The sequence below is a fragment of the Gossypium arboreum genome, chromosome 12 (genome assembly GCF_025698485.1).
Source record: "Gossypium arboreum isolate Shixiya-1 chromosome 12, ASM2569848v2, whole genome shotgun sequence".
Classification (NCBI taxonomy): domain Eukaryota; kingdom Viridiplantae; phylum Streptophyta; class Magnoliopsida; order Malvales; family Malvaceae; genus Gossypium; species Gossypium arboreum.
In genome coordinates this window covers 116,404,491-116,426,092 of record NC_069081.1, presented here as the reverse complement: position 1 = coordinate 116,426,092, position 21,602 = coordinate 116,404,491, and the positions used below count along the sequence as shown (strand labels likewise).

Sequence of the window (21,602 nt, the reverse complement as noted above, 5' to 3'; positions counted from 1 at the left end):
GACACCAAAAAAATTTATTCAGACAAAAACGATGATTGACTAATGATTTAGGGTCAGTGCTGCCGATGTGTTTGGTAGCACCGGCTGGCACTGTATAAAACGGGTTGTTTTTTTACAAGATTTTACTCCTGAGTTATTTTCATAATTAATTAATTTATTTGGGTCATTTCTGAAAAATAACCCATTGATGACCTAAACATAAATTTAAACAAATATAAGGGACTATTTCTGAAGTTTACACTTTAAAAATTGTGTTTGTCTCAAAGACCCAACACGAGATTGCTTCTCAATCAACCTTATGCTTTACCGTGCATTAGTGGTGGTCAGCTCAGTGCATACATATATATTTAATTGGATATTCCAGTTATATGGGATCTTTTGTTCTGTCTTGTCAGTGCATTAAGAGCTTTAATCACAAGAAACGAATTTTGGAGGGTTTCTCTTCTTTCTGGGGGGAAAGAAAAAAGCAGTCAATAAAGCTTTAAAAATCCACTGCTCGAAACAGTTTCGAACATCCAATAGCTTTCTTAGCATCCAAACACACGTCAGTTTTATTGCAAGAAAAACAGGAACCAAAGTTCTCATTTCTAACTGAATCAATTCCAGCTCTAAGAGATTCATACAAGAAGGTGCTGATTTATTGGAAATGCCAATCATATGTACATCAACAAAAGAACTGTTAGTGAGATCCCGGAGCCGGTTCGATATACTAGTTCTAACCTATGTCACAAGAACTTGGGACAAGTATCAAATACAGATAATTTTCAATTTGTTTCGAATGTTTGGAGAATCATTGACCGAACACATGTTTGAATCGGACATAGATACCTCAAGAAAAATAAGGAACCTGGGTAGCATAAGCTCTAACCGAGTTACTGTTAACAGAAGAACCCCTAACACATGTTAGGAACCATTTGGGACTTCAACATCAGAACCCAACTTGCAGTCTGTCCGCAAAGCTGATAACCATGTGTCCACCTAGGAAAAGAGAGAAAACAATCAAAGTCAAATTTGATTTTGAGAACACACAAACTTAAGAAATCGGAGCAAGAGAATTCTACGAGTTTAGAATGGCAGAACTAAATGCAAAAAACTCGTCTAAAACATTGTATTTTGATATATGCATATTGAGTACACAAGGTATACTATACCTGTACTTCAGAAACATGTGAACACTCGTAACGCAGTCCTTGACGAGTTAATATATAAAAGGAATATTGTGTTCCTTCACCTTCTCTTATAAAGTTTGGCAGAGGACCAACTTCAACAACATCGGACAGAAGTGTGGAATCTTGAGGGCTCAAATCTGCAAAGTATAAATTAAGAAGTTTATCAGCAAGTAATGTTTATGATCCACCAGCCCATGCTGTGTTTACATTCGACCAGCCTATTGAATCAATCCTTTATTGTTAGTGATCACTCTAGACCATACTTCATTTTAAACTTAATGATGTGTTCATTAAAGAAGAGAACAAATAAAAAATTGCTTGATCATCTCGAATTTGAAATTTCAACAACTTTTATGTCATTTTCCATATTGCAATTTGTTATAGTAAAAAAGAAAAAAATAAGGAGTATACATCAAAGGCTAATTACCTGTGGAGCATAAATAGAAGAATATACATTGGCCATGAAGAACAACGAATCTAGGAAGCCAGTCGTCAACATCTATATCGTCAATAGGAGCAGGTTCTCCGGGTAACGCTGTCCACCTCTGGGAATGAAAAATACATAGAAAAATCATTACCTGGAACAGTAGCAATGCGTGAACAAAATATGAAGTAGCAAGAAGAGCAATTCATACACTTCGTATGTACAAATAGCCAGAAAGACGTGCTGACCGCAAAATTTCATCGATATGTTCCAACCTGCAAAAAACAGAAACATCAATGAAAAGAAATGTAGAAATACTGAATCCAAATCTCAATATTACATCAATGGTTCAGAGACCATTAATGGCTCAAACTGTTAAATATCATCCTTCCACTACATTAAATTATGATGGACACACGTATATAGTCATGGTTCAAAAATCAAGATTCAATTGTTACTTACTGAGCTTTCAAGTGAGCTTCTCTCTCTTCTATATCGGCAAGTTCCGACCTTAGTGATTCCAACTCTGCAGCAGTCAATTGAACCTGTCAATGAAAATAAAAGTTCTGGTGATAAGAGAGGTCTCAACATCGATAAAACCAAACGGAAAAATTCAAAGAGGATAGTATATGAACCTTTTCCTGACCATCAGCACCACTCCATGGCAACCCACGTAAACTGAACAGATTCAACATGAATGCAGCCCTTCTCAATTTTCGCCGAGACCATAAACTGCTACGGGACCTATCCTAAAGCAAGAACCAACAGATATTGAGATAATATGAACTAGAAATCCTTAATGCATTATTCTCTTTTTCACCTTCAGAAAGTAATACCTCGAAGAATTTCCAGTACTTGGTTGTGAATCAGGTGAACTTCTGTTTTGAAGAGAATCCTCACTGGGAGGAGTTGAGACTTGAAAATGATCTGGAATCACCTTGATCTTCCCAAAACCGTCATCCATAAAGTTATATTCACTATAGTAGGATGTACAAACTTATTACCAATAAAACCAAAAATTGCAATCATACTCGTATAGTTCAACCAAGCTTAAGATGAGATTAACAAGCTTCCAAGTCCAGAGTTTGTTAATAAGTGCTCTAGTCACTGAGTTATTCAGAAGGCTTTACAACCCGAGACAATATTCCAGAAAAGCTGGTGTATGAAGACTGAAGTCTAAGTGATAAGCAAATTAATTTCCAAAAGGGGATTCGAGTTCTTTTGGAAGAATAAGCAAGCGTATGACCTTAAAAACATAAAAACATATAAGATTTCAGGTCCATCATAACCCTACTTGTCAACTAGCTAAATCTCTAGTAAACTACAAGGTGCCTACACATGAAAATTGACAACATTTAGGGAATATATCAGCCAAGAAAAGACAGAAAAATCACAATATAATCATCAGTCAGACTTCATATAATTAAAATTCCTTAAAGCTCTATCATTTTCCTAAGTCCTAACCACAAATTACTTGGCCAACATAATATGCAACAGGGACAAGGTTTCCATGAACAAGAAGAAAAAAAATCAAACCATTGAATTCCCATTAATTCTTTATATAATACCAAAAGTGGTTCAATTAAACCATAACTAACAGCTTAAACAACTAGAAAAATATTTCCCATAAAAAAGAAGTGAAAACCCAGAATCAACAGCTAAACCAACAACTAAAAAAAGCTACCCAGAAGAAGAAACTCAAAAAAAAAAAAAACCATCAATCAAAATCATATGAAAATAAGGTAACAACCAAGGTTCTGCAGAGCTTACAGAAAAGTTGATCTCTTGAATTTGTACAAGCAGCAAGAGTCGAAAAACAAAGGACAAGCTCGACAATGATTTGATTTAAAAAGAAAGAAAGACCTTTCCTTTTCTGTATTTACTAGTGGAAAGAGGATTTTGTGTTCTGTTTCGACTCCTCTTCTAACCATTACCGGTCTGACGAGTTGTTTCTTCCAGTTTTGATCTTATTGATATATAAAAAGACTATCATACCCCCTGCTTGTTTCTTTATTTTCCTTTTTGCTCATAAAAAATAAATAAAGAGCAAAACAAAAATTATTGTTTTGTAAGGTAGGGTTAGATTAGGATAATGCGGCTGTCATGTCCCAATTATATCTGTCGATTATCCATCCGTTGTCTTGTGGTGGATTACACATTTGGCATTAATTTACTCAATGATGTCAGCGTAGGCCTTTAACAAACGTAATATTCTCTTATTTAAAATTAATAAGAACTATAAATACTTTTAAAAATAATATTAAAAAAAAGTATATATAATTAATATTTAAAAAAATTGAGAAAAAATGTTAAAAAAGTATCACTTTTATTTTGAGTTAACGTAATTAATTATAAATTTTAAAAGTATATATTAATATTTTTAATGAATTTTAATATACATTGAAAATACCAATTTATCTAACTTGATGACTTCAAGAAATGTTTTAAAACATTCATTAGAAAAGTGTTATCCTCTGTTTTCTCCTTGCTTAAAATTAATATTCTTTGCTTAAAAGGAAAAACTTCTCTATAGTTACTTGATATAATAAAAAGAAAAACTTCTCTATATCTAATTTTAGTTAATATTTTTGTTTTTGGTGCTCTTAAGATCATTGGCATAATATTTTTTTTAAAAAAAGTTAAATGTGCTATTAAGTCGACAGAAATTAACAAAATATAATGATTTAGTGTTGTTGAATATTTGTTAAAGGATAATCAAGACTCATATATTTAGTTGCCTGGGGGTCTAAATAATTACTCACCAAAATCCTTACAAACATAATTTATTAGCCATTTCGCCATCTAAGCACCAACCTTTTACTGCATTTTCACTCCAACTTGTCTCGTTCTTCAAATTTGTAATATAAAAATAAATAATTGACTTAAACATAAGACAAATATTTTGCATAATTTCAAATCTTCAGTTGAAATAAATTTCAAATTCAGTCTCTTACTCTTTACCTTCAATGCAGAAAATATATATGTACACATATACAAAACATGTAAAAAGGGTGTCGGAAAATATTTTCCCAATACTAATCAATATGAGTTGATCTAATTAGCTTTAATCTCTTTACTTTCTTAAAATTTAAGAATCAATTGATCTATCTACTTCAATTTGATATAATTTAATCTCTTTAACAATGAGTTAATTGAACATTAAAATGATGAGACAATTTTTTTTTTCATTTTTACTTGATCATACAATCTAAACTAGGGAAACATTGTTTGAAAAAAAACGAAGTTTTCGATTTAATGATAGCAATTAAAGGTGTTGTTAATTTATATCTATTAATACCATTATAAAAGTAGAAGAGTTCAAATTATGTCAGAAGAATTGAATCAGTTGGTGAGGGTATTATCTTATATATTTTGAATATATAACTAATATATAACTGATAATGATTGAATTTGTATTTTTACAAATTAATGATAAAGAGGTAGGGATGAATAATGATGGGGTTCGGTCCACCGGTGGACCATTCAATTATTCATTGTTTTGATTTGCAGTGGTTGGTACTAAATGTACACCGTCCATTGCGGGATGGTTTGTGATTAGTATTCCCAGTTGTTAAAACATCCTAAAAGCTTTTTCTGGCAAGATTGACTTGTCAGATCATGGGTGATAGGGGGCTCTGCCATGGAGAAAAGGCGATAGATATTGAACTCAGAGAAACGTAGCAGAAGCCTCATCATCACTTGCAACTAGAGATGAAGAAAGTTTGTGGCACAGCACTGAACTCTCTTAGTTCCAGAAGATGCTTCCGGAAATGAAATTATGGGGCTCGCTAGAGAATCTCCGGGTGGCAGAAAGTACTGCCGGACTTGCTGCCACAAAGAAACTAAAACCACCAGACTCTTAACAACCTATCCTACATGTATCGCAGCGGCTCACTGGTGGAAAAGTTCACAATTTGCCTCAACAATTTTGGACCTTGCGACGAAGAATCCTAAATCTGCTGTTCTTGAAGCTATGATAGACAAGGATCCAAAAAGATATCTGTCTCAACTCTCGTGTATGGAAGGTAAGAATTATGAGCGGTTTTGACTCTTTAAGCTTAGTTAGGAATCAATCACAGGCAGAGATACTTCAAACATCACAAACCAATATTAATTAAGTACTTAAAATATACAAAACATGAATGAGAAGGAAAAAAAAAGAAGCCATAATTCATTTGATTTTCTGTGTTTATTCATTAAAAATGGTGTTTGTCCCCTTTCCTATTAGTTTTACAGCACACCAATGTCATTTGAAAATCGAAGCTCCAATATTGCGATAAGAAAAAAGAATGAGAACATTTAGAAGTCCATGAAATCATCTTCCCTGTTGAAACTCCATCAGATGATCAGAAACATCCACCCAACTGCCAAGAGGGCCAAAAAAGGATTAACAGATGTCTAGCAAGCTAAAACAGAGGAAGTGGGAGAAAAACCATTCCTCCAGTACATGCTCAATAAGTTAATTTTAAGCACTGAGCAAGACTGAATCCATTTCACACAAAAGAATAAAAGAACAAAGAGGGCCACATCAAAAACCAATAGTTCATAAGCATGTGCACATCAAAATAAAGAGGGAAACATACAATACTAATTCATGCACATAACCAAAGGATTTAACTTTCTTCACAATCCGTGAGGTTCCTAACAAATCACAAATACTATTGAGTCCATATTCCTCCCGATATTCACCCTTTAGTTATTTAACCAGTTATTTAAGAAGTTATTTCCTAGAAGTTAGTGGCTGAAATTTGTCCGTGATTTCTTTTGAGAATCATCGAAATTTGTTAGTGATTTTCTTTTTGAGAATCACAGACTGTTATAGTATGTTTTTCCATAAATAAAACCCAACTGGCAACCCCTCTTATTGCTCAAATATATCAGTACAAGATAAAAATTCTTCTCCCAATGACAACACTTAGTTCATACACGTTTGCTGCATTTTAATGCACTATGGCTAGTAAAGTTAGCGATCCCAAGACGTATAATGCAGTCAACATCTACCCAAAATTTTCATTTTCCCTGAAGTATTCATGTCAAACATGTGTTCTGCACAGGTTAAGGTCTAGGTACGTGGTATGATGTTTCAAAGATATGAAACAACTCCAGGTAATATAGGTCAACATAAACTGGCAACAGTTCTTATTGCTCAAATATGATATTACAAGATAAATTTCTTCTCCAGTAGAGATCACAAAACTTAGATCATAAGCATTTGATGCATTTTAATGCACCACGGTTTCAAAGGATGAAGTTGACTTAAGCGCCAAATTCTCTGTCCAACTGATCTCTTATAAGCAAGGTTAGTGATCCTAACACATATAATGCAGTCAACATCTACCCAAAACTTTCATTTTCCTTAATGTCCAACATGGGCTCAACAAGGATTTCAGATCTAGGTTAGCGATATGATGTTACAAGTATGAAACAACTCCAGGTAACATAGGTCAACATAAATGTCCAATGTAAAAAAAAAAAAAAAAAGATTTAAATCCTGAAAACATCACGAAAGAGGACGGATTACATACCAAAATAGCCTCAATTTCCTCATTGGAAACAGCCGTTCTTTTGGGTTGAAGAGAAGCTTTGCCTCCCACAGTTGCAGGAGCCTTAGAACTAGAGAAGAAAGTTAGATCACCATCGCCAGTTTTGCTTGCAACCTGAGCCTGCAACCCAGAATCTGCAAATATCGATTTGATTTCACATTTTTCACCAACATCCATTAATTGCAATCGCAAACAGTTTTTACAACAATTTGACTTGCGTTTACAGATTCAGCAAAAAACATCCCCCCTTTCAGTTAAACATGCAGATATAGAGAAAACCATAAAAAACATATTAAAGAGAAGGCAGAATGAGATTTAACAATACATTAAGAAATCAAAAGCAAAGAAAACACAAAAGATGAGATATAGAAGGGGTCAATGGATATAAAGAAGAATACCAGAAGGTTTGGGGTGTCTTTGAGGAAACTTGATGCGAGGGATTCTCTTCATCGCTTGCGCTAGGCCCATTTTTCTTTTTCCTTTTTGGTACAATGGGAATTTTCTCAAAGAAGTTTGACGGTGATTTTCCAATTAAGAATGATTCTCCGGTTTCAGAGATTTCTCGTTATGTAGAAAAGTAGGCGGCGATGTTTCAGGAAGGAAAAAGAGAGCGAAAATATTAAAATTGATTTTCTACTTTATACTAAACGACAGCGTCTTCGTGGAAGTAAAACAAACGCACCGTTGAACAAAATAATCAAGGGTTAACTTTATGGACACTGGCCCAATTATTAAAATAATCGGTATGTACCTTACCACCTTTTGGTAGTGTCACATGTACAGTTTAAGTGACGCATAACAATTGTCCTCCCGCAAGACTGTATTTTTGGGTTATACAATTGTCCTTTATGTTTTCGCTTCTTATTTTTCTATTCGTTCTCGACTATGCAATTTCTTAATCTAAGAATTAATAGGAACTATTCCTCGTTACTTTTTATTGATTCAGGGAATCCATAATTATAAGGTTAAGACACCGCCAAATGTTAGAAATTAAAGATGGTACATGAAATTAATTCCATCTGCTAATTAAATTTAGTTCCTATTAACTTGGGGATGCCGTAAACAACTTCAATATCAAATTTAGTTTTTACACTCGACTTTTTTTCTGACATGGATTTTCAATTAAGATTGGATTTGCCCAATTTGATAGAACTATTTTTTTAAGCTTTTAATTTGGCCCAATTTGAAAAAAATTACCTTATATTCATTAATTAATTGGCCCAAATTCCCCTGAAAATTTTTGAATTTACAATTTTGTTATTTACTTTATAAAAGTGGAACATCATAATTATTAGCCTTTGTCCTATTGATACAATACTTATAATTATTTATAACCCCTTCCCTACTCTTAAATGAGAGAATAATATACTTTAACACACTCGAATTCACGTTATCTTGCATTGACAACAATATCGATACCAACTGAGTTAAGACTCAATCGGCTTTCAATGAATAAATTGATATAAGTAATTTTGTTGATGTTTTAATTCTTTTTAAACAATCTCATTATAAATTTTGATCATATTTTATATTTTTAATTTTTAATTTAATCAATAATATAAAATTGATATTCATGTTATTATTGTTTGATTAAGTATTTCAGATACTATTAGTGTATTTCTTTTATTTCACAAATGACTTTAAAAAATTGTAATGTGTTGTTTTTTAAATATTTGAAATATTCTTATAAAATATTTGTCAAATAGCTCGTTTGTGAAATTTACAAATTTTACACTAAATATTTTCCCTTATTGCTATTTAAATATGTTTATAATGTTTTAAATGCAATTTTTTTTCTAATTTCCTCATATTCCAAAACAAAATAAAATAAAAATGAACCGGCAGTTGGATGGATTAGATTAGACCGAATCCTTGCACTTTCTTTTTTGGAGCACGGCTTTAGACTAGCATCTGTTACATCTTCCGCTCATGATTATATGTGTAAATATAGTTATGTTAATTCCTTCTCTCCCTTTTTTCTTTCCGACGATGAATAGTACTTGAAGAAAGTCGCCATTTTTTCTAAGGGGTCCACAAACAGTGATCTGATCCTTTTTAAACAATGTTCATAAATTTTTTGGAACCAAAAAGAAAAGGGTTTTACAGAGTTAATTAGTCTGTTAATTTGTGATCAAATAGGTTTATTATCACTATAAACAGAACAGGATTGAAGATAAGTGTTATAAAACAATAAGATTTGCATGTAAGGTAAAATTAAAACGACATTCTTAATTTCACACTCCATATATATACAGTCCCAAAACAAGAATTTCATCACTCAATCTTCAAGCGAACCTTTTTTTTTTCAGATGATTGAAGTGGCAACCATGCAGACATAAAAGATGCATTAATTTTATAAAAACAAAACTCCTAATAAGGCTAAGCAACGCAGAGATACATCGCTCAATGCCAAAGATCCAGAGAAAAAAAAAAAGGGTGGGGGAGAGTCTGGTAAATACTTTGTCATCGAGTTACGCAAGTATAATAGTATATGAATGTAAAAAAAAAAAAAAGAGAGAGAGGGTAATTTACAGAAAAGGGATTGAAAGTTTCATGAATTAATGACACCGTCGTCTTCCATGATACTCTCCAACGAAGGTTTCCATGAAGAGTCAAGTTTCTCAGATCTTGCTTTCTCTATTTCACCCAAAATTTCCTCTAAGCTCTTCCCACCATTGCCCTTGTTCTTCAGCTTCACTAATAACAAGTCTAGTTCCTCTTTTGTAAGAACTATCTTCACCTTTATGCTGCTTTTCTTCCCTTCATTTTCCTTCTTATAATCAGTTGAAGCTGCTTCACCAATCTCTTCTTCTTCTTCTTCTTCTTCTTCCAGATGCGGCCTTGATCCCAATGTCTTCATCATACAATTCCCCATAATTTTCTCTTTCTTTAAAATTAAAAAAAAGAAAGAAAGAAACCCAGCAAAACCCACTACTTTCTTGATCTAAAAAACTTGTACTGGGATGTATTGGAAAGTAAGAAAATGTTTGAGAAATTTTGTGGAATGTGAATGTGAATTATAAGGGTATATATAGACAAAATTAGATACACTAAACCAATAAAAACACTCTCTGTTAATTAATTAATTATTTAGTTATGTATACTTAAAAGACTTAATTTTCTTCACGAGACTTGGATTTTCTACGTACTAAGTGACATCTGAGCAGTCAACTTAATATAAATTATCACAATTTACTATTCCATTTAATTTTTTTGGTTGGGAGAGAGGATGTTAAAATTTATTATTAGTGTAATATTTTTTATATAATTTTATTATAAATTTTGATTATATTTATTTTTTTACACAATGCTTAGAAATAAAATTATTTATAATTCCTACTCAACTTATAAATAAGAAGATAATGTATTTTAACACACTCGAACCTAAATATTTTTATTTAGCCATAAATAAGAAGAAGTGTTTTTATTTTTACACCTTGAATTTTCGTTTCGTAAAGATAAACTAAAACAAAAGAAAAAAGTTAAAAAGATGAGCTAAAAATGTGATTTTCTTTTTACTTTGTAAAAAGGAAAAATTAATAATTGTATACTTGATGGCTAAATAAAAAAGGTTTCAAGTAAGAAAACGGAAAAGACAGAATAATTGTCGGCTTTTGACGATTTGAAGTGTGAATTTGAACCCATACTTGAAAGTGTATCTATTAATAAAAGTTACAAATAAAGTAATTAGACAATAATTTAATTAAATTCAAAATATATTTAATAAAATATAATTGATAAAAGAAACGGAGAAATAGAACAAAAAATATCCTAAGTATTTGTTAATTACACTCGAAAAATCTAATATAATGTCTAGAACTATTCATGATTTTTTTCTTACTTTATAAATAAAAGATAATACGCTAAGTACATTTAAATTCACATTCTCCTATATTAATAACAATACGAACAATATTTTTTTTTAAATATGTAGCATACATGCCAACTACTTTAATATAAGATGAGCCGTGATATTATATTTATATTATTAAAGTGGAGGTTTGTGTGCATGAAGAAGTGGCAGAATTTACGTAGACAATGTTTCAACTACTTTTGATCCTTTTGTTAATTTTTTTTCCTTAATGCAAGGATCGGCTTATAGACTGATAATGACAATATTTAACGATGAAATAATTAATAATCTTGATTTGAAAACACCAGTTTATGTCCATCTTCTTCTTCATCCATATTGGGTGAAAATGTTAGAAATTCAAAAGTTACTAAAAAGCAAGCACTACGTTTTAAAAAGATAAAAACAACAGGATATTTAAAAGATTGTTAAATCTTTCATGGTGATTCTCTGTCCGCAAAATATATATATATATATTAATTACTACATTTTTTCCACCTAATGCCATACAAGTTCATCTTTCCACACTTTGATGTTGTTGTTACAATAAACATAGTCAATACCTAAAAACTTTTTTAGAAAAAGAAACATGAAAATGAATAATACAAGAGAACTTTCGACTACATCTATTTAAAGGTTGAAAAATCTTGTTTTAATTAAAGTCAAATAGAAGAATAATAATTTCAAACAGATTCAACTTGTGTTGTATGGTCTGTACCGCGAGGGCAGACCCCGATCGTAACCCCAGTCCAGTTTTGTGTTTAATGGAAATCTGTGGCGAGCTATGGTCCTCGACCTTTCGTCCCCACAAATTCTCTTATTTTATCACTGTATTTATTTTTTTAACAAATAACAAAATTCAGGTCATACAATTTCTAACAGTTATGTAGACATTTTATTATCATGTTCTATTTTAATTGTAAATTATTTTTATATAAATTAAATGAAATTATTTTTAAAAACTTTATATGTACCAATTTCATATATATCTTGCATCAACAAAATGAAATAACTTCAATTAAATAATATATGCAATGTTTTAAAAAGTTTTAGTGGTAAAAAAATGGGTTTAAATCAGTCAAATCATGACTCCCGCAGTATAATACATCTGCATGGACTCCTTCAATGCTGTTTTGTTTTGTTTTTTCAAAATTAGTTAGGGTCTTAATTTCTGTCAATACACATGGTCAGCAAGCATATTTTCTACTACATGGTGTGAACACAGATTTTATGCTCCAATATCCAATCACAAAGCTCCATCTTTTCTCTATTTTATAATTATTTTATTTTTTCTCCAAAAACCAAATTTACTTACAATAGTTGTAGGATATGGAATCCACGAGTAATCGAAGAAAGGTCAAAACAGGAACGATTTCGGGACGAGGCAAATAGAATGTTGTGACAGCACAATGTGTTTTCTTATTTGGTAATCGTGTTTTAGACTTTCAGTAGGATTTCTTCTCCAATTAGATTCTGATTATTAATCTTAGCCTATTTAAAGGAGCTTTATATAATACTATTTTGATATGCCAATAAAAAAAATGGCTTTTCTTTGAGGGTGACAAGATGTAGTCGTATATGAATTTTGATGAGAATTTCGTGGTAATTATGGAAAATATTCTACACCCATTTTCTAAGTGCCCTATGAGATTTAGGATTTTATTTACCGGTTTGCTCTTTGGGATTTTGAATTTTTGTATTTAGAGTTTTGAGTAATTAACATTTAGTATATCTAGGTTTATCACTCTCATTTGTTTACTCAATTAGTGAAAAGCCGGAACTTCTTTTGCTCGTGATTTTTCCCTCTTAAAAGACTTTTCACGTAAAATATATGTATTCGTTCTTCTCTATTTTTATTATCTTAATTTTTATACGGATTGATCTCAACAATAATTAATATTTGCAAAGAATAACATCCTCTGCAGCACTGCAACAATTTTTTTTTGCCGCCTTCTTTTTTTCTTCTTCTTTCTAATAACTAATGTATGGTGTTTTGTAATGAAAACTCAAGATTTTGATTGAAAAACTCAAATAGTACATTCTCTAGAATTGTGTTGAAAAAGAAAGGGTGTAAATTGAAGTAATATGAAATAGGGGAATATGCATGTAGACGTGGGACGACCATGTTGCTTCAATTTAGGGTGTACAAAACTGGCAACCAACAGTTATAAATGACCCACTGTGTTTGAGGTTATCATGACGAACATTGACGTGTGTTAAAATAAAAAAGAGATATAGATAGAATGTAAAATTACTGTTTTTATTGCCTTTCGAAATTTAATCATTTGATCATTTTGTCATTCTCCTTTTAATTCAAAAATTTTGACTTCCCCACAATTAATGCATCATCCGACAGTGAATTATTTGATGCAACCAACTACAAAATTTAATTTCCCAATATAAACCCTTTTTGAAATATTAGTATTTGTTATATTTTGTAAATGATATATAAGATATGATTCTTTTAGATATATGTCACAAAATACTTTATAAATATATAAGTTAAATATATATTTTGAATTTAAATATTAGGGCTAGTTAGGTATCATAATTTCGCTTTTTAGTTCAAGTTAATACCTAACATTCATCTCATAATTCAAATTTGATTCAAGTCATTTACCTTAAATATTAATTTAAGTAAAAAAATTTGACATATTTATATATTAAATTGAAAAAAAAACCTAGTTTAGGTATCAAAATTTTAAACACATTCATATTGCATACAAACTCTGATCTCACACTCATCTCATATCCAAATAATATAAATATAAACCTAGCTACCTAGATGCTATTGCGACATTAGTTTGGTCAATGGCCATGTATTTTGTTGTTGATAAAATAAAGACTTTGCATAAGAAACACAAAACAATGTAGTGGACAGCCTCCGAAGATTAGGTAGTGGGGAGTGAGTGGTTTCAAATAAGTTAAAAACACTGTGGGAACACATGTAACCATATCTCTTCTTTTTTTTTTTTCATTTCCTCGTGGAAGTAACTGCAACCGAACGCTTTGTCTTCTACTTGAAACTTTGTTTTAAATATGAAGTGTTGACAAATTTGATGTTTTATTTTGACCTCAAGTGTGGGAGCCCATGCCTTGCATACACCATTTATGAATACCCTTTTTCTCTTTGCCAAAGCAAATGGAAAATTAAAACGGTTGGCTAAAAAAAACCTCAACATACTAAAAAGAACACCCTAATAAATAACACACATTTATTATAATTAATAATTAGTTATTAATTAATGTTCTTTTACTTTATTAATTGGTTAATAATTAACATCTTTTTACTGATTAAAATTAATTATCACCTCTTCACTCACTTTTTATCTTATTTAATTGTTATATATATATATATATATATATTATTATTATTATTATTAAATTAATTATAAGTATTATTATTGTATAAATTATTATGAGATTACAAAGTTTCAATTGTTGATTATTATCCAAAAATATAAATATTATTATTATTCAACATGTTTTTTTCCTTATAGGATTATTGTTAAACATTTATATGAATACATAAATACAAAATATGAGCAAACATGCTAAAATATAATAAATTAATATATATTCAACAATAATCCTCTATTATATTTAGCATTTTGCTCGTGTTTTGAGATTACATGTATTCATATGTGTATAAAATAATGAATATAATAAAAAAAATATGTTGATTAATATAATAATCATACAGTTTTAATAGATTTTTAATATTTAATAATAATACAATAATAAAAATATGTATAACAATTAAATGAGATAAAAAGTGAGTGGAGAGGTGATAATTAATTTTAATCATTACAAGAAAAGATGTTAATTACTAACCAATCAATAAAGTAAAAGAACATTAATTAGGGTGTTTTTTTAGCACAATGTATTCACTCAAGTGATTTAATTTTTGGTTTTTAGTTTGAGAAAGTTATTGATACAATTGATAAATAGCTTTTAATGGACTTTTGTCAAATATCATATTCTAATATTCAAATGTTTGGTTTAAATAGTGTTATAAATTGTCAAACAAATGGAGAGCAAATTAGACCACGAAAATACTGGAGGAACGGATTTAATGAAATTATTCAAATAATGTCCTATACCATGCAGCCTGACAAAGCCGAAAACAATCGGGGATATTAAATTTGTACAAGACATATAAACCCTATCATTTTACATGAGAAAAACGAATATCCATTGCTTTGCTTCTTTTTCTTCTTTTTCCTGTTTGTCTCGTGACCAACATAATATAGACCCCAAATCTTTACTTAAAAGACAAAAATGACTAAGCATCTTGGTTTGACTCGGGGGCTACAAGGTTAGGCCTTTAATACTATTTTTTCCTTTAATTTAAAACCCATAGCTTTCATCCATAATTAAAATAAGGGTTTGATCGTGCCTGCCTACTTTGTCTGGTGAACTCCAAAGACATCAATTTTTAGGTGGGGCCCGTGCAGTTAAATAATATGAAATGAAGTCGGCTGAAACAGCCGTATCGTTAGGCGTCGGTATGTTTTAACTTAGCCAGATTTAAGTAATAAATCTAAATTGTTTTCAAAACCTAATTTCAATATATAAAAATATTTTAAATATTAAAATTACATAAAAACATAACACTATATTTATGAAGTGATGAAATAAATTACTTAATTGGAAAAACATTATTATTAGCATGGACATTATTACTTCAGAATTAACAAATATATTAAACTCAGATTACATAATACAAAATGTAATACAATAACGTGTGATAACTTACCGTTAATAATACATAAAATATAATTATTTGCAAAATTTAATTTGAATATATTAATCATATTTATAATTTATAGTTAAGATAATTCAAGCTGATTTGACTTGAAAGCTATTTATTCTGTGTTACTTTTAGCTTGAAAAGCGTTCTCCAATGTCAATGCTAAACACCATTGAAAATTCCACAGTACGCTCGACGCGCATACCAAAATATTTCTAACGCGTTAAATTTCTTTTTGGCAAGTTTTAAAATTTTGGTACGCTTTTTAGAGAATGCTGCAAAATCCCTCAAACACCACTAAAAAACACCCTAAGATATGCAGAAAGTAGATTAAAAACATCTTTAACGTTGTACTTGCTGTTGTTGCTGCTGATAGCCTGCTAAGCATGTTGATTTGAACACGGCACATATATATTGTGAAACATAGATAGCACAACTTCAGCTAATACAGAAGTCTAGTTAACACAGAGTCATTAAAACACAAGTGCAACATAGTTCATAATATTAGAAGCAGTAGTGTCCAAGTTCAAACTGAGCCAGTGCAGTAATATCCAGTAAAAAAGCTTCAATCTACACGCGCCGTCGCTTGTTTTTAAGGTTCTCGAAAATCTGGTTGACATCAGCTGCTGTGATTGCCTTTGAAGGATCAACTGACCCCTAAATATTTAAACAAAAAAAAAGTGATAGATAATTCACACGGACAACAATTTGGCTTTTGAAAGATGCATAAACAAAGAATCTGACGTAGGAACATGAAAAAGTAAATGCATGGCTTACTTGCAATATAATCATTATAAGTTAGAACCTAAAAAGATAAGCATGCCAACAAAAACAAAAAGACACAATCAATGCCATACCAGGAAAGACCGGAACTCATCTTTGAAGTCTGCAATGCCATTCAGAATCTCCATTTTTTCTACATGACCAAGATTGTTAAAGAAATTTAATTCAGCACCTTCCCTTTTCTGCAACTTCTCTTCCCTCTTTTGCTTTGCATTTTTTTCATACTCTGCTATTGAATCTTCTTTGTCAAGTAGATAACTGATATGTTTCTGCTTGTACATATCTAAGCACTTGTCACATCTGCAGAGGACATCTCTCCAATTCTTAGAAAGAAAAAGCGGTCTACTTTCTGAATCAATTGATGCAGCCATCCAGTCTACTCCAAGAATACAAGTACCATTTGAATTGGCAATACTTTGGGACAGACTTGAGCTATCATTGTTCTGGGAGCTTTCACCAACAACAAACTTCTTGTCATCAGATACAGAGCCATGATTCATATCAGCAACCAAATTATTTTGGACAGTGTCAGAGCACACATCATTGTCAAGTTTCCCAGGTTCATCTTTAGGAGGGATGTCTTCCAGCACACTTTTATCCTTGCCAGTTGCAACAGAAGCAACAGGTTGTTTCCCTGTTGCCCGTATGGTTTTAGGATATAGAGTCAGAAAAGAACAAATCGCTGAGCATGCCTTGCATATGAAATCCTCGTATAGAGGCTCCCCTTCCTCATCTCTAGGAATCTGTCATACCAGTATTTTCAGATCATAATCTATTTCCCGATACCAATAACTCCAAGATTAGAGCAAAAGCTGCTAAAATAACATTGTTTTCACTTCCCCATTTTCAATGCCCAAGATCAAGATATAGCTAGTTTACATTGCTCAACTTCAACTATATTAACTATGTAAAAACTTGCCCATGGAAAGGTACTTCAAAGTTCAAACTAATATATTGTCATCAGAAAACATGTTTACCCAAATTTTCACTGTTTACAAATAATTAAAACCCATATCCAGCCTCAAAGGGAGAAGTAATTCATAATTAGTATAAGAAAAACAATGGCAAACATTAACATGAACTCACTCAATAGGGTATCTCTAGATTGCCAAAAGTTTTAACAGAGAAACCAAAATATTGTGCTGTTGGCAAAAAACTAGTGAAAAAAAAAAAAAAAACATGATACAGAAATGGAGTATATGCACCACGACCCAGCTTACCAACCTCATTAGGGGAACCGAGACTGATATGCTCCTCATGAAACCAGTCCTCACACATACAGCACTGTATCATTTCTTCTTGCTCCTGGAGATCTGGATCTGGATAGGGGCGATTGCAAGTACAGTATAAACCTTTGAAGTTGTGATTATATGAATTCTCTACATTCTCTACATCTTTATTTGGGGAAAGCTTGCATGAGAACTCTCTGAATTTTGAATTTCCACAATCACATCTAAAATTTCTCTTGGTCCAGAGCTCCAAAACCTTTAACACAGGGTAACAAAGAAAATCCCTTACATTCATGTAGACAGATAGAAATAATAAGATTGAATACTTATACAAAGAAAAACAAGTAAAGTAAATACTTCTCCTTGAAAACCTTGAGAAATTGGGCACAAATAACATTTCCAGCACAACACACATAACTTAAGCCCAACATTCAAGTAAGCACATGCAATTCTTTCTTATTTGATAACAGCATACGTAACTTATGTTCAGTACTCAAAACTCAAATAAGACTGCAGAATTTCTAATGGCCATCTGAGCTAATCAAAATGAGAATCTTGCATGTCCCACGTTTTAAGCAATCAAGAATTGTTAAACCAATTCACGAGTTCTTCCATTATAGAACATATTAATAGGAGAAGCAGGTAAAAATATGCCCTGAAGCCACTCCCAATGAGCAGAGTTAGATATTGGAACAGTGTGCAGTGTGAATGTTTAGTACAGTTAACACTGATCCAGAAGCAAATAGGTGAATGTTATTCCAATTTAAAAGGATGATGTAAAGGAAAAAGCTCCTTTTGTTGAAAATATTATGATGATAGGAATGAAGTTCCAACTTTGCATCTTATTGACTGTTACATGACTTGCTAAAGCAGCCTGTAACAGGGAGCATGCCCAACAAAGAGCTAACTATAAAACACAACTCAAAATGTCATGTCTAAGCAAAAACACCACACAAACTTCCCCTCTAACAAATTTCACTCACATGTTTATACTATTAGCAACGAATTAAAGCTTAGCTTTCAGAATGAGAGATAAAGTTAGCTGAGGGGATCTCCCACGCTTTAAATGATGATCCAAAGGAAAATACCTCATGGCCATCATGGCAAGACAAGCAGCAAGCCGTACAAATTCCAGCATTCCCCTCAGGGGTGCATGTCAGGCATGAGAAAATTGCCTGTCTCTTCATGTAACCTTTAGAATAGGTACACTCATCGCCCTCATCTCCACCCAAAACCAAATCAGCCTCCTTTAGAATAAAAATAAAAGAAGTTACATTTTGCCCAACAGCATATATAGCTGAAGGAAGCACAGATAAAAACAATCAATAGCTAGTTCAAACTTTTTATACTTGATTATCATTTGCACCTAATACTTTTTTAATATAAATTTAGGATATATGATATATTTGATCAATCTTAGACTTGCACTCGTACCATGCATTCCGAGTTAGTATAGAATTAACAACATAAAGCTAGACTCCCAGAAATTTTCCCAAATTTTAATCAACTTTCACACAACAATTCATGTACTAAATATGTTTCAACCAAAATTTCAGCTCCAGAAGCAAAAAATAATAATAATAATAATAATAATAACCATCTTTGGTAGCCAAAGAATAAAACGAGGAAAAAAATATTCCCATATCAGTAAACCAGACGAAAGAGAAAAGCCCTGATTAAATTCAATCATTCCTGCAAAACAAAACCCTAAACAGATAAAGACGGTAGACAGGTTTTTACCAACTCTTCTTCTTCGATACTCTCAAGATACTCGTTGATTGACACAGTCTGTTCACCATCATCGTCGAGATCGGCAGCCATTTCCCCCAAATCACCAGGACCGTCAAAAACAAAAAATCTCTACTCCTCGAACCTGGAGTTGAATATGAACAAAAACCCGAAAAATATTAACTAAAATGACAAAAGGATATTTTATTCATTTGGGGAATCTAAGTTGTGCCGTATAATGAGAAACCCTAACATTGAAAAAACGAATAAAGGTACCTTTTCAAACCCGCAATTAACGGATTTTGAGGCGGTCGATAATGTATCAAACAACTGTTGACCAAACGTGAGAGAGAAAATCAGAGGAAAAAAAAAAAGGAACAAGAATTAGGGATTGAAAATTGAGAGAGGATGAGCTAGGGTTTAAATATACCGAGTAAGATAGAGGAGTAAGGGACTAAGAAGTGTTAGGTCATTTTCCCGCCACAATGTGCCCTAATGGAATCAAATTACGTGGTCCGTTCCCTCCAATTTGCTTTCTCATTTATCTTCCAAAATGTTTTCAATGGTTACGTGTTGTTTTATTGTGAAATTAGGATTTTTCATTTTCTTGCGTCTTGATTTACGGAATTTTGGAAATTTTCATTCTGAATTATTATGTTCTGCTGTAAATTATAATCTTTACGAGATTGAAAATTTATTATATCAAATAGTATGGTTATGAATTATGCTTTCCCTTAGATTGATTATTTATTTTTCTTTAAATTACAAAAAATAAAAATAAAGGTTATATTGTGCACAATCATTTTATATTTTAGTTTATTTATAATTTAATATTTTTATTTTTATTTACATTTTAAAATCAAATCATCATATATATATATTGTAAGTTTAAAAAGTAATCAATAATACAACAACTAATAAAACTAACAAAAAAATAAGTATCGTATGCAATTTTATTAATTATTTTAGTGCAAATGCTATTTATCATCGTACGTTGGTCATTGATCAAGTTCATCATCATCTGAATTTGAATTTGTATAATTACTATTATCAATATCTTATTATTTCATGTACTATTTGAAGTATGAATAGTCTCAATTCCACCTATAATTGCAGTTAATAAATGTGCAACATGCTTGTACGATTTAACCTTTTTTTTATACTATACTAATGTAATGTTAATATAAGAAAAAATTTTAGAACAACAAATATCTTCTCAATCATATTTCGAAACCTTAAATGTCTCAAGTCAAATAGTTCGTGAGCTACTTGTGGTGTTTTTTTCTAATGATACTATTCTCTCGAATAGTATCATACCCTATGATATAGTGAAATAAAATATTTTGTATTTGCATAATTAGCATTAACATTATAATATTTAGATTTACAATCCATTTTGTTTATAGCTTTAATTAACAACTTATACAAACTTAAATTGGAGAAAACTTATGCTAGATTATATCTCATTTATAATACATTAATATTGTTTTATAAATTGTTCAATAATTTTAAATAACGTTTCTTATAAATAATTTTTTTGTCATTTTATAACTAAGTTATATTACAAAATTATAATATTTTTTATCAATAAGTATATTATTTCTATAATATGTAGCATGGACATAGAAATTAGATATGTCTATACTTATTGACCATAAATTTTATAAGTAAATATATTATAACACATTTATAGCGTATAAATTATTTTTATAATAAACTTTTGATAATAGATTTATAATTTTTAGGATTCAAATAATATGTTTATTTGTTGTAACTTTATAAAACACACAAATTATTTTTATAATATATTTTTTACGATTTATAATATAAGAAAATTTATACCATAATCATCTCAAATACTCATGTTTATAATATAAATTTTATAACTTGTATAAAATTATTTTTAAAAATTAAATTTGAGTGGTAATTAATTAAATCTAATTGTGCTTCAATGACACCCAATTCGATAATACCTACTTATTATAATAGTTACTTAAACATATTATCTTTGTATAATTATAAATAATAATTACACTCAAATCCAATTATTAAATGACTCTCCAAACACTCTCTTGTGGGCCAAATATTATCCTTAAAAAGTAACCTTGTGAGAAAATAAATAT

General features: G+C 30.8%; 4 protein-coding genes across 5 annotated transcripts; all 4 read right to left on the bottom strand.

Moving 5' to 3' along the window:
- Positions 1-523: 523 nt before the first annotated feature.
- On the bottom strand, positions 524-3,561 carry LOC108479317 (uncharacterized). The gene is made up of 8 exons (XM_017781845.2): positions 3,364-3,561; positions 2,430-2,570; positions 2,229-2,337; positions 2,056-2,138; positions 1,805-1,868; positions 1,597-1,714; positions 1,152-1,306; positions 524-978 (listed from the first exon to the last, which is right to left on the bottom strand). The coding sequence occupies exons 1-8, from the start codon at positions 3,522-3,524 to the stop codon at positions 904-906; spliced, it is 906 nt and encodes a 301-aa protein (XP_017637334.2). The 5' UTR covers positions 3,525-3,561; the 3' UTR covers positions 524-903.
- A 2,202-nt stretch (positions 3,562-5,763) lies between these two features.
- On the bottom strand, positions 5,764-7,776 carry LOC108477296 (uncharacterized). Its single transcript, XM_017779799.2, has 3 exons — positions 7,535-7,776; positions 7,119-7,270; positions 5,764-5,957 (listed from the first exon to the last, which is right to left on the bottom strand). Exons 1-3 carry the CDS (start codon positions 7,602-7,604, stop codon positions 5,940-5,942), a joined length of 240 nt encoding a protein of 79 aa, XP_017635288.1. The 5' UTR covers positions 7,605-7,776; the 3' UTR covers positions 5,764-5,939.
- A 1,585-nt stretch (positions 7,777-9,361) lies between these two features.
- On the bottom strand, positions 9,362-10,206 carry LOC108478825 (uncharacterized). The gene has a single exon (XM_017781282.2). It carries the CDS (start codon positions 10,009-10,011, stop codon positions 9,688-9,690), a length of 324 nt encoding a protein of 107 aa, XP_017636771.1. The 5' UTR covers positions 10,012-10,206; the 3' UTR covers positions 9,362-9,687.
- Positions 10,207-16,128: 5,922 nt separating this feature from the next.
- On the bottom strand, positions 16,129-20,053 carry LOC108476485 (uncharacterized). Of its 2 annotated transcripts, XM_017778686.2 has the most exons (7): positions 19,910-20,053; positions 19,756-19,809; positions 19,492-19,624; positions 18,840-18,998; positions 17,747-18,007; positions 16,597-17,265; positions 16,129-16,396 (listed from the first exon to the last, which is right to left on the bottom strand). In XM_017778686.2, the coding sequence occupies exons 3-7, from the start codon at positions 19,570-19,572 to the stop codon at positions 16,310-16,312; spliced, it is 1,257 nt and encodes a 418-aa protein (XP_017634175.1). In that variant the 5' UTR covers positions 19,573-19,624; positions 19,756-19,809; positions 19,910-20,053; the 3' UTR covers positions 16,129-16,309. The 2 variants fall into 2 exon arrangements, with proteins under 2 accessions (XP_017634175.1, XP_052879143.1); XM_053023183.1 differs by having other exon boundaries at positions 19,756-20,017.
- Between the last annotated feature and the right edge of the window lie 1,549 nt (positions 20,054-21,602).